The sequence below is a fragment of the Episyrphus balteatus genome, chromosome 3, assembly GCF_945859705.1.
Source record: "Episyrphus balteatus chromosome 3, idEpiBalt1.1, whole genome shotgun sequence".
Taxonomy (NCBI): Eukaryota; Metazoa; Arthropoda; class Insecta; order Diptera; family Syrphidae; genus Episyrphus; species Episyrphus balteatus.
Genome location: NC_079136.1, coordinates 49955281 through 49967564, shown reverse-complemented (window position 1 = coordinate 49967564; position 12284 = coordinate 49955281). Strand labels below are relative to the sequence as shown.

At 32.4% G+C, this 12284-nt stretch overlaps 1 protein-coding gene across 5 annotated transcripts in view; it reads right to left on the bottom strand.

Annotated features, from left to right (window-relative positions):
* LOC129916809 (filamin-A) overlaps window positions 1-12284 on the bottom strand; it is an 83242-nt gene that overhangs the window by 30471 nt on the left and 40487 nt on the right. For 3 of the 5 annotated variants that reach the window (XM_055996959.1, XM_055996957.1, XM_055996958.1), the window contains 6 exons: window positions 8252-9636; window positions 7807-8193; window positions 7136-7702; window positions 5951-6755; window positions 5434-5886; window positions 5237-5372 (listed from right to left, as the gene is read on the bottom strand). In XM_055996959.1, the coding sequence (XP_055852934.1) occupies window positions 5237-5372; window positions 5434-5886; window positions 5951-6755; window positions 7136-7702; window positions 7807-8193; window positions 8252-9636 (3733 nt within the window). The remainder of the gene's footprint in view (window positions 1-5236; window positions 5373-5433; window positions 5887-5950; window positions 6756-7135; window positions 7703-7806; window positions 8194-8251; window positions 9637-12284) is intronic. The other 2 variants (XM_055996960.1, XM_055996961.1) reach the window with 1 other exon arrangement.

Sequence of the window (12284 nt, the reverse complement as noted above, 5' to 3'; positions counted from 1 at the left end):
TTTTGAAAAGTAAAAAAAGTTTTTATATTTTTGTTTAACTTTGACCTCGAATATCTTTCAAATGCTTAGATTAATAAAAAAAAGTTAATAAGACCATTTTTGTGGAGCAATCTGTTTCCTACAAGAATATGTCATGCTCGTTTGATTATTATAATTTTTCAATTTGTTACAAAATTAAGAACAAAAAACGAATTTTTAAAGATTTTCTTGATTTTTGGCCCTCAAATATCTACTAAACGGTTAGATAATTCAAAAAAGTGTATTTGACCTTATTTGTAGAGCGTTCAATTTTCTACAAGAATATGTAAAAAAATTGGCTAAAAATTCAATTATTAAAAAAAATATTTTTTTTAGTAGAAGCTTGATGTAAAAATGGAAAATTGAAAAGCGGAGGACCTTCCCATTAAGATAAAGAGCTCATATTTGGTGAGTATATTCTAGAGGTGTCTAGCAATCGAGAACCAAATCAAAAAAACGAATTTCCATTTTTTTTGACCCACCCTAATGTACATATTTCTATTTCCAATATCTTTGACAGAAAAATTATTTTTGGAATGAAGTGAATATAATTTAGAAAATATAATAAGTAGTGTTTTTTTTCAAAAAAACATATCACGATAGTGTAATTCCACGTCAAAAGTTCAAAAGCCCCGTATTTTATACCTTTTTGTATTGAAATATTTCAAAAACGAGACGTGCTAGAGTTATTTTAAAATTATTTTTTAGAATCTGCATAGGAAAATCCCGTAACAAGAAGTCTAGTTTGGTTCAAAGGCAATTTTCGTTGATTTCGTTGCATTTCAAAGGTACTATATTTTCAACAAAAGAATTTGATCGTAGTACCATAGTTTAAATCTCTCAAACTATTTTGAACTAAATTTTTAATTATTGCCATAAGTAGGTATTGAAATGGGTAATTATTTAATGTTTAATGCTCAACACTTCAAAGAACAAACAAATACAAAAAAAAAAAACTATTTGTCTGTAGGATTCTTGTGAATTAATTTGAAAATGTAAAAAAAAAAAATACATTAATTCTCAAAAACAAACAAATTTCATTTGTTATTTTATTCATGGTAGGTATTAATTCTTTTCAATGTATAAAATTTTACAAAAGACCATTTCAAAGAAATTAATGGACCATTAGGAAAATATATAAAAAAATATTTTATTTTTTCTAAAAATATTATTTATAATTTGAATTAAAAAAAAAATAATAAAATCATTGGATATCTTCATTTTTCATTCAACGTAAAAAAGGTGTGGCAAAATGGGTGTCTGTCTTCGTCAAACAGCTGAAGTATTTTATTATGTTTGTTATTATAAATAAAATAAATCGTTAGTGATTGTGTTTTTAATAAACAAATCAGACACTTTCCATATAGATTTTTTCGTATATTTTTGTAGAAAAAATCAGAAGAAGACTTCGTTATAAGTTGAAAATAGCTCATTCAAGTTACAAAGTTATTCTTATTTCCAAATACCCAAATAATTACAATGAATCCATCAACACTTAACACAAAAAAAAAAAAAAAAAAAGTAGGTACTATTCTTTTTTTATTGTTTCATTATAAATTTAATAATCTCTGCATCTACAATTTACCTAGTACCTACATTCAACGTGTCTCTATCTTGCACATTATTTTTATACAAAATAGTTCCAATTTGTCGCTTTTATCTTGTAAATTTTACTTTGAAACATTATTTCATCTTGTTTATAATTTGTAGTGTTGATTTAATATTTGCCACATGACTTATTATTTTAATCTTATGGCAAAACACCATATCGTTTCGTCTCTTGACAACCATCAACCCTCTTCAATTCAAGTGAAACATTAAGATTGTGTGGTTCATTAAACGCACATTTTAGATTTATTGTTTTCCTTAAAACTTTATATCATAATTTTATATGCGAATCATGATCATCACGAGAAAGTGTCAAATAATAGTGAGAGGATTTATGCTATGCCAATTTTTTTTGCAGACGCCTTTTGGCACTCATACACTTACTCCTAGGTAGTTCTAATCCCTAATGTAATTAAAATGTTTAATTTATGTAAAATAAAACAAAAAAATATTATATGATTGTTGGGCGTTTTGCCATCTTCTATTCTTCTGGTAAATTTTTTTTTTTACTTAATTTCAGTTGAACGTGCAACGTGCATCTTATTTTAAGGAAAAAAAAAAAAAAAACTCGAATTGAAGTGATGCGTTTATTGACACTTTGTGAACATTTGGATTAGATTTTTTTATTTATTTATTTTTTTTTCATCTACCAGTCATTTTTTTCCTATTAGGTACTTTACTTACTTTTCTTATTGGCGAATATTAAACCGATTTCAACGACATTTTAAATCAACATAGTTAGTTTAAAGTCTTTAAAGTAGAAATTCGCTAATAAATATTATTTAATTTGCTCAATAAATTAAAGCGCTGCGCTGTTAAATTTGCATTTTGGCATAAAATAAAAACAAAAGTGGTACCTACCTTAAAATATAAACAATGCTGCTTACGGAGCATACAAATTACAGTATTTTATATGATCATAAATAATGCATTGCAATATTTTCACCATAAGATTATTACCTTTGCTTTTGTATAAGTATATTATTTCTTTAGTACTCTAACGAAGTAAAATTTTTTGATTTGCGTGGCCACAGGTAGGAACGCTAGTTTTTTTTTATTTTAAATATATTAAAATGCAGATCTACCAATAGATGTCACTAAAAAAAATATCAATTGATAGAAATGCATTTAAATTTAAAAAATAAAAATAATAAACATTTATTGCAAATAAAAAGAATTTGCATTAAAAAAAAAATATTTATTGCAACTGAAAAAATATTTGCATTAAAAAAAAAAAATTATTGCAAACAAAATTATTTTCATAAAAAAAATGTTGTTGCAATGAAATATATTTGTATTGAAAATAAATTTTTTATTGAAAATCAAAATATTTTGCATAGAAAAAATTTTATTGCTAATAAAAAATTTTCCGCATTGAAAAAAAAAAATCAATGCCCAATGTGTGCATTAAATATTTTTTTTAATATTCATCAAATTTCTTATAATTTTGGCACACATTTTGCATTGACTTTTTTTTTCAATGCAGAAATTTTTTTATTTGCAATAAAATTTTTTTTGAACACAAAATATTTTTATTTGCAATACCTACAAATTTTATTTTCAATGCAAATATTTTTCAGTTGGAAAAACATTTTACTTTTAATGCAATTTTTTTTTTTGTTTGCAATTAATATTTTTTTTAATGAAAATATTTTTGAGTTGAAATAATTTTTTTTTTTCAATGAAAATTTATTTCTGTTGCAAAAAATGTTTTTTTTAATGCAATTTTTTTTAATTTATAATAATTTTTTTTTTTAGTTTGTAATGGAAAACAAATGCATTACAAAAATGATTTTTTACAACACTGCCCTCAATTAATAATACTATCAAAAATATTTCTATGCCTTCTAGATCTGCTAGAGTCATGTTTCTATGCCTCTAGCGATCAAATTTCATAAAAGGGCTTGAAGTCATAATTCTTTAAGTTAATTCGGTTTCCAAAACTCGTTATACCGTTATTCTGTATTTTCAAATTTCTGAAACTATGTATTATTTAATTCTGTAATTTTAGAATTCCTCATTTTAAAATTTTGAAAATCAAAAATTTTTAATTCTGTATGGAAACTTAATTCCGAAAATCTGCTCCTACTCCAAATTTTGTTAATGAAAAACGAAATTTTGTATTGATAATGAAAATACCTAAGTGAAATCACTTCAAAAATAGGCAATAGGTGGAAACCTATCTTCTTCAATGAATATAGTGGGCAGTGCAAAGTTCCTAGCTAGTTAGTTAGGAGATTGAAATTGATAATGGGTATAAGAAGGTTATATCATAAGCGTTTTCATTTTCGCATCTGTGCAAATTGCAAAATGTCAAAAAAATAAACCATGTGTGCACCAGTCCTTAATATGTACAATTTCGTACACAATTTTTTTTTTGAAGCTCACTTTCTCATTGATACGCCCTAAACGTATTTTTTAAAGTTGCACTCAAGAACTTTAGTCAAGTACAATTTCTCATTTTATAATTGCTTATCCTACTCTATCATAATATCAAGGTATTTGACACCACAATTTTAAACTCTCATTATATGTGCTAAGTAACTAGAAGGTCGAAAAATTGTTCCAACCCAGTTAAGTTAGAGCACAAACTCGATTTCTGATAATAAAAAGGTTATTGTTCATATAATATGGCTGTTGCCAGAGAAGAAAATATTTTAATTTTAAAATAACTTTCAAAGGAAACCGTCAATAATTTCAAAAACTTGTAAGAATCATATCTTTTTAAAATACCTAAGACACTTGCAATTGAAGCACACTCATAGTAATTAAAAAAAAATTGCACTTGATGTTTCACAAAAAAAGTTCAACATCAACAAAATAAATATTTGTTTTCGAACAATGAATGTTTCAGTTATTAAATTCAAAACTGTCACTCAATCTCCTTTTTCATAAATACACTCATATATATGTATTTGTATTTGTTTTTTTTTTTTTTTGTTACTAAAAGCTTTTTTAGGGTAAATGTTTTTAAGCAAAAACACACAAACAAACTGTTAAGTTAAACTTAAATTAAAAAAATAAGCATATGGTTAAATTAATTATTGCAATTAAATAAAAAAAATAATAAAATTGTTTTTTGAAAATTCATAAGCTTAAAATTATAATTTTTTTTAAATTAATTTTTTTTTAAAGCCAAACATCATGCTTAATGAAAGAATAAATTTGGTTCATGTTTTATATATTTTTTTCTGTAACTGCATTGTTTTTATTATTATTTTATTTTGTTTTGTATTTTGTATTGAAAACAAAATTTATATAATTTTTTTTTTATAAATGAACTTATAATTTAAAATAACAATACATAAATGATTTTAAACAGTTTTAATGTTTTTTTTTTTTAGTTTCGTTTCAACTTTTGTTTGTGTATTTTTGTAAAGGGAATTGAATTTTTACAAAATGCATGTCCTTTTCAACATGAAACAATAAACTTTTTTTTTTTAACTAAAATGAAAAAAATAAATAAATGAAAGACAATTAAGGACTGCAAAACAAATACATATACATGTTCGTTTTTTTTTTTAACAAATTCATGATGTCTCGAAATGAAGAACTATTTTTGTGTTTGACTTAAAACACGTAAATGAAAAGATTACTTTTTTGAAACTACCTTAATTGAAAAGCTGCCATTTGGTATATTTTGTCCACCGAATTTCAAATTCAAATCATACTCGCCAGGATCTTTCAATGCATAATAGATATCAAAGAGTCCATCTTTTTCAATCACATCGATATCAACGATTTCCCTGAGAAAAAAAAACAGTTAAAAAAAAATCCTTTTGAATCGATTTCATCTCCAAAACTTACTTTCCACTCTTTGATGTAACTTTGCAAGTAACAGCGCCATCACCGGCATCTCTAGCATCCACACTCAAATGACTCTTACTTCCCGATGGTTGAATTTTTGGTGCTTCAGCCATAAGTTTACATTTCTTAGCTTCACCAGTTGCAAATGCTTGCAAAGTAAATGGAGATCCATGAATATGTTTTTCACCATAAAGCACACTAATGTGATACGTTCCACATTCGTCAGGAATAAACGACAAAATATATGTATTGTTATCGATCTTTTCCAAAATTGGAACAATTGGTTTGCCTTTGGGATTCTTTATCTCAACATTGATATCAGCTTCTCCGGCGGTCTTTGTGTCGATTTGGAATTTAGCTGGCAAAGAAGCTGGTAGCTTCTTCTTTTCACTGGGTCCAACTATTTTCACATTTTCTGGCTCAGCCTTGGGGAAGACAGTCATAACGAAGGGGCTGGAAAGTATTTAATAGAAAATAAAAATCTTAACGAAAGACTGAAAATTTAAGAGCCTCTTACCTGCATGGCACTTCAACATCAGAGAATTTAACTTGGCACGTCAGAACTGATCCCTGCTTGGGTGGAACATAATGCACAGCATAAACTCCATTACCCTTTTCTTCAACATTCAAATTATCCACAGGAATACCCTCAGAATTTGTCAGTTTAACGGCAATTCTTCCGGGACCAGCTTCAGCAACATCAACATTGAAATAAGTTGGTAGACCTTCCCTAACTTGACCATGTTCAATACCAGGTCCATAGACCTTAACCTTTGAGGGATCAACAGTTTCTTCCACAACCACTCTGAATGGTGATCCGGGAATATGTTTGTCAGCGAAACGGATAGTGATATCATACTCGCCGGGGTCAGTAGCCAAGTACTCTACGTCACAACTTCCATCCCTGTTATCAATACAACTCATCTTAGCCTCAGAAGGTCCCTCGATAGCCAACGAAAGGCCACCAGTTCCGGCACCCTTAGTTTCCACAGTGAATTTGTTATTCTTGTTGGTGTAACCTTTCTCAAGACCTGGCCCGTAAGCCTTGCAACGTGATGGATCACAACCGCTCTTCACATGAACCACAAATGGTGATCCAGGAATTGGAACATTATCATACATCAACTCAATAGTGTGTCGTCCAGCTTCGAATGGTGTGTACATAATTCGGAAGACATCATCTTTAGGACCTTGACTGACCTTGCTTGGTAGAACATTTCCCTTGGGATCAAAGATGGCGCAGGAAAGCTTCTTCGTGTCGATATCGTTACCAACTTTGCTCATGTCAACGGAAAAGTCAACGGGAGCATTCATTATGACACCTAAAATGGAGGGTTAAATAAACCGTAAATTTTCAAAATTTCCAAAACTTAACGAAACACAACGAATAGATAGATATAAAATGTGTTATTAAATGAAAAACGAAATAAACGAAAAAATAATAATGCATGCGGTGGGCGTGTTTTTTTTTTTTGTGGTTAGCAAAAAGTGTTAGGTTTTTTTGTAGTAACTAAATTTTTTTTTTTTTGAAAGCTGGTGCCTTTGACAAAGTGCAGCATACTCTGTGGGGCAGGTTATTTAAGCAGGCTTTTTTTATTTTATATTTTTTTAATAACGTCTCCTCTACGCGCGATCACTTTTGATTTGGGCACACACAGAAAAACGCAAAAATTCAAAAATCAACGTAACGCCTTCTTCGTACCGTGTGGCTGAATTCCTATGCCAGTCACTCGGATCTTGTTTAAATTTGGCAGCGGTACTATGATTGGTTGAAATGGTGATCCATTAACATGACGATCGTTAAATGTAACATTCACTGTATAATCTCCCATTTCGGTTGGTAAATAGGCAACGTTACATGTACCGTCACCATTGTCACGGCAGTTTATAGCCGCTTCACAAGGTCCCTCAACGGTTACTCCAAGTCCGCCTTGACCAGCTCCTCGGGTGTCTATAATAAATTCTGCCGGTTGGCCAATAATACCTCGTTCCAAACCTGGACCGAAGGCACGTACTTTATTCGAGTCACTACCAGTGAGACATTGCAATCGGAAGGGCCTAGGCGTTATAGGACTTCCACCAAAACAAATACTCAAAAGGTACTCTCCTAACTGGGTAGGTGTGAAATTTACCAGGAACCCCTCAGCTGTGGGTATGATATGTGCTTTGACACGATTTCCAGATGGACTTGTTATTGTTACCGATAGATCCGCCCTCGGAAGGCCATTCGTAATGACCCGGAACTGCTGTAGACTATTCAATGGTGCAGCTTGTGAGTTTGTAATAAATTTCTTAAATGACCTTTTCTTGTTTTCAAACAATGAACTATGCAAAGAATGAAAGATAGTGTGAGTGTGGGTTTAAGGTACTTACTTGGTTCGAGACCGTCCACTTTGATTTTGGAAACGTCGATGGTGTGTTGAACTACAACTTTGGGGCCAAGTGGAACTCGTAGACCGCCATAGGTCATGGATGTGGTGTAGGCACCATTTGCTGGTGGAATAACTTCCACAGTGTAGGTGCTGTCTTCGTTGTCAATGACACGGCAAGGGACCTCAGCTTTGGTGTCTTCGTGGATGATCTTCACTTGGAGTTCAGCGTCACCTGCCTCGCGAGCGTCAACATTGAAGTGTGTGGCAACATTGGGTTTAACACCTGGTTCCAACCAGGGTCCGAAAGCTTGAACCTTGGTTGGATCAATTGGGACTCCTACATAGACACGATGTGGGGAGTTGGGAGTAGCGACGCATCCATAATTCACTGAAATTTCAAACGCGTTACCTATCACATTATGAAAAAAACCTTTTTTGAAACTTACCTTCCACAGTGTGTGGAACGCCAGACATTGGAGTATAGGTGCACAACTTAGTGCCATCAGGCTTGTCTTGGACCTTTACTGGAATCTTGGTAGCATAAACATCTTCGACAATAACTTCCAGAGGAGCGTTACCAGCTTTAGAGGTGTCAACTGTGAATGAAGTTGGTTCACCAATAGTGATGCCATTTTTCTCCAATCCAGGGCCGTGGGCCTTAACAAGTTCAGGATGGAAATCAGTTCTTGGGAGAATTTGTGCGATGAAGGGACTCTTAGGGATATCTTCATTATCGCAAAGAATATGAACTGCATATTCTCCTACAGCTGTTGGATGGTATTTGACCAAAGCTGAGCCATCACCATTGTCGTGACATTCAATTTCGGCTTGAGATGGACCGGCAACGGTGAAACCTAGAGCACCAGTTTCGCCATTAGTCTCAACAACAAAAGCTGCTGGATATCCAATAACGCCACCGGTTAAGCCAGGTCCATAGGCAACAATTGATGATTCCTTCTTGGGTCCAACTTTAACTTCGAATGGACTCTTGGGGACTTCTTGACCTCCGAAAGTTACCATAACAACATAACGACCTTCCTTGGTAGGGAAGTAATGTGCTTCATAGGTAGTTCCATCGATTTTGGTTAGAGCGACATTTTGATTAGATCCACCGGGTCCAATAACCCTAACTTCGGGTATACCCTCACCAGCGCCATCTGTGTAGACCTTGAAATCAGCATCATCTCCACATCTTACGCCAGTACTTTGAAGACCACGTCCACTTGCACGAACTTTCCGGGCATCAGAGAGTGGAGAAACCTTCACCGGGAAGGGACTGTTTGGAATTGGAGTTCCAGCATAGAAGACATTAATCGAATGTAAACCAGTGAGTGGTGTAACATATTCACAACGCCAAACATCATCTTCGACTTGTCTAACCTTAGCTGGAACAGAGGTCTTATGATTTGCTGGATCAATAATGATAACTTCTGGGACTCCACGACCAGCACCTTTGGTTAAAATGTCAAAGAATGTTGGTTTATTGATATAAACTCCACTAGGTTGTAGACCGGGACCGGTTGCTTTAACTTTAGAAGCATCACCAGCATGACCTTCGACCTTGACATTGAATGGACTCTTTGGAATATCACGACCGGAGTATTTTACATAAACTTTGTGATCACCTTCCATTTTGGGGATGTACGAAATGGAATAGGTTAGATTCTTGTCATTATTGAAACGAACTTCAGCTTTTTCTGGTTGACCATTGGGACCAATGATTTCAACTTCAACATTTCCTTTGCCAGCAGAAAATGTTTCAACGGTGAAATTGGCTGGTGCAGCAACAACTGGGCCGATTGGTTCAATTCCTGGACCATAAGCACGGACTCTGAATGAAAAGAAATTGAACAAAATAAAATTAATAAGAAAAATTAAAATAGTTTTTTATGGAAGAACAAAGGTACAACAGGAACACAAAAAGAGCTTTTTTAGGGATAAAACAATGCAGAAAACATAAAGCGCAGGAGCGAAGCAATTGCATTCCTACTTTGTAGTTTTAAAAGATTGCAATGGGATGTTAGGTTCAATAAGAGTACCTATGTATGTATATAAACTAGGAAAACTAAATGCAATATTGGGGTAAAATTTTAAATCTGAATAAATTGAAGATTTCTAGTATGAAAGACTTAATGAACCTGAGGTGAAAAGTGAAATTATCTTAAATTTATTAGATATATCATTCCTTAATTAAAGATGTTTGAGAAAACTCCAATTTTTTCCCAAAACCAGAATCGAAACAGCCGATGAGAAAAAATTGGAATTTTCTCAAACATCTTTAATTGATATTCATTTCCTAAAATACCACCTAATGAAACTTTTAGTTCGATGATTTAACGTTGAAGTAGACCGAGTACTCCAACCGAAATAAAGAAGTTAATAAAATTGTTTAACCAATCAATTTGTTTACTGCCTAGTTCTTCGTTTGTTGGTACCCAATATTATTGGGTACCCAATATTGGGCCCGTAACAAATCTTGGACACCATAATCACTAAAATTTCTATTACGGCAACAATACAATTTATAATCTTATAAGCTTGCTTTCATTTTCAAGATCAAGATCTTGGAAGATCAATGAAATTACTCTTATCCCTATCAGAGAGAAAAAAGATCACTATTCGCTTACAGTACCCAGCAACATAATGCTTACGTAGACCAAGCTATTTTTCTTAATTAGAGATTTTTGTTTACATTTGTTTTTTTTTTTTTTTTAACTAATGTAACGGTAATCAGCTGAAAAATAACTTAGATTTAACCGAAAAATTGCTGCTTCCAAGGTTATCAAGGGGCACGGTAGTGCCCAGCCAAGTTCTCTAGCAACTTTGGCACTACACCCTTATTTACAGGAAACAACTCAGGCCATTTTCGACCCCCCTCTAACTTCCACACCAAAGATGCTAGAAATTTCAAACTCATTTGTTGAGCTGGTCAAAACAAAACTCCTCACAAAATTTCAGCCTCTTACGATGAGTAGTTCCTGAGATATAGGGCTTCAAAAATCGCAAAAACCGTAACTGACTGACTGACTGACTGACTGACTGACTGACTGACTGACTGACTGACTGATTCACTCACTCACTGACAGATCATCAAAATTATGGAGAACTTCCCGTTAACGTAGAAACTTGAAATTTTACATGGTGATAGGACTTGTGGTGTATACAAAGGAAAAAATCGAAAATTTGAGATTTTCAATTCAGGGGGCGTGGCATCCGCCCATTTCCGCTGAATTTTCATCAAATATTATAGAGCACTTCTGATTATCGTAGAATCTTGAAATTTGGTTGAATGGTAGAGCTAGTAGTTTATACAAATGAAAAAATTTAAAATTTGAGAATTTTAGACAGGGGGCGTGGCAACCGCCCATTTTCACTGAATTTTCATCAAATATTATAGAGCACTTCTGATTATCGTAGAATCTTGAAATTTGGTTGAATGGTAGAGCTGGTAGTTTATACAAAGGAAAAAATTTAAAATTTGAGAATTTTAGACAGGGGGCGTGGCAACCACCCATTTTCACTGAATTTTCATCAAATATTATAGAGCACTTCTGATTATCGTAGAATCTTGAAATTTGGTAGAATAGTAGAGCTGGTAGTTTATACAAAGGAAAAAATTTAAAATTTGAGAATTTTAGCCAGGGGGCGTGGCAACCGCCCATTTTCACTGAATTTTCATTAATTATTATAGAGCACTTCTGATTATCGTAGAATCTTGAAATTTGATAGAATGGTAAAGCTGGTAATTTATACAAAGGAAAAAATTTAAAATTTGAGAATTTTAGCCAGGGGGCGTGGCAACCGCCCATTTCCGCTGAATTTTCATCAAATATTATAGAGCCCTTCTGATTATCGTAGAATCTTGAAATTTGGTAGAATGTTACAGCTGGTAGTTTATACAAAGGACACAATTTTAAATCTGAGAATTTCAACTAGGGGGCGTGGCAACTGCCCATTTTCATCAAATATAGAGATTTTCAATTCTACAGCCATACCTTGCAAAAAGTAGTGAAATCACAACAAAAACATTACTGTTAAAAAAAGAGCCAAGTTCTCCTATGTTGAAATTATGCTGGCACAAAAAGTATTGAGATATAAAAGTGTACCAAGTTCTAAAGTTTGGGTTCAAATTCGTATCAATAAAATTTTGATTGTTTACTTGGCAAATTTTTGAAATAACTTTAAAAATCGGTATTTAAAAGAAAAATTGTCAAGTAAACAATCAAAATTTTATTGATACGAATTTGAACCCAAACTTTAGAACTTGGTACACTTTTATATCTCAATACTTTTTGTGCCAGCATAATTTCAACATAGGAGAACTTGGCTCTTTTTTTAACAGTAATGTTTTTGTTGTGATAATATTTAAGCGAATCGTGGAGTCGATAAATGCTTACTTTAAGGTAAGTGAAGGCTTTGGTGACTCGAAAATTTCTGAGAACGATTGTTACTTTATTCTTTAATAGCGGATTAGTTAGT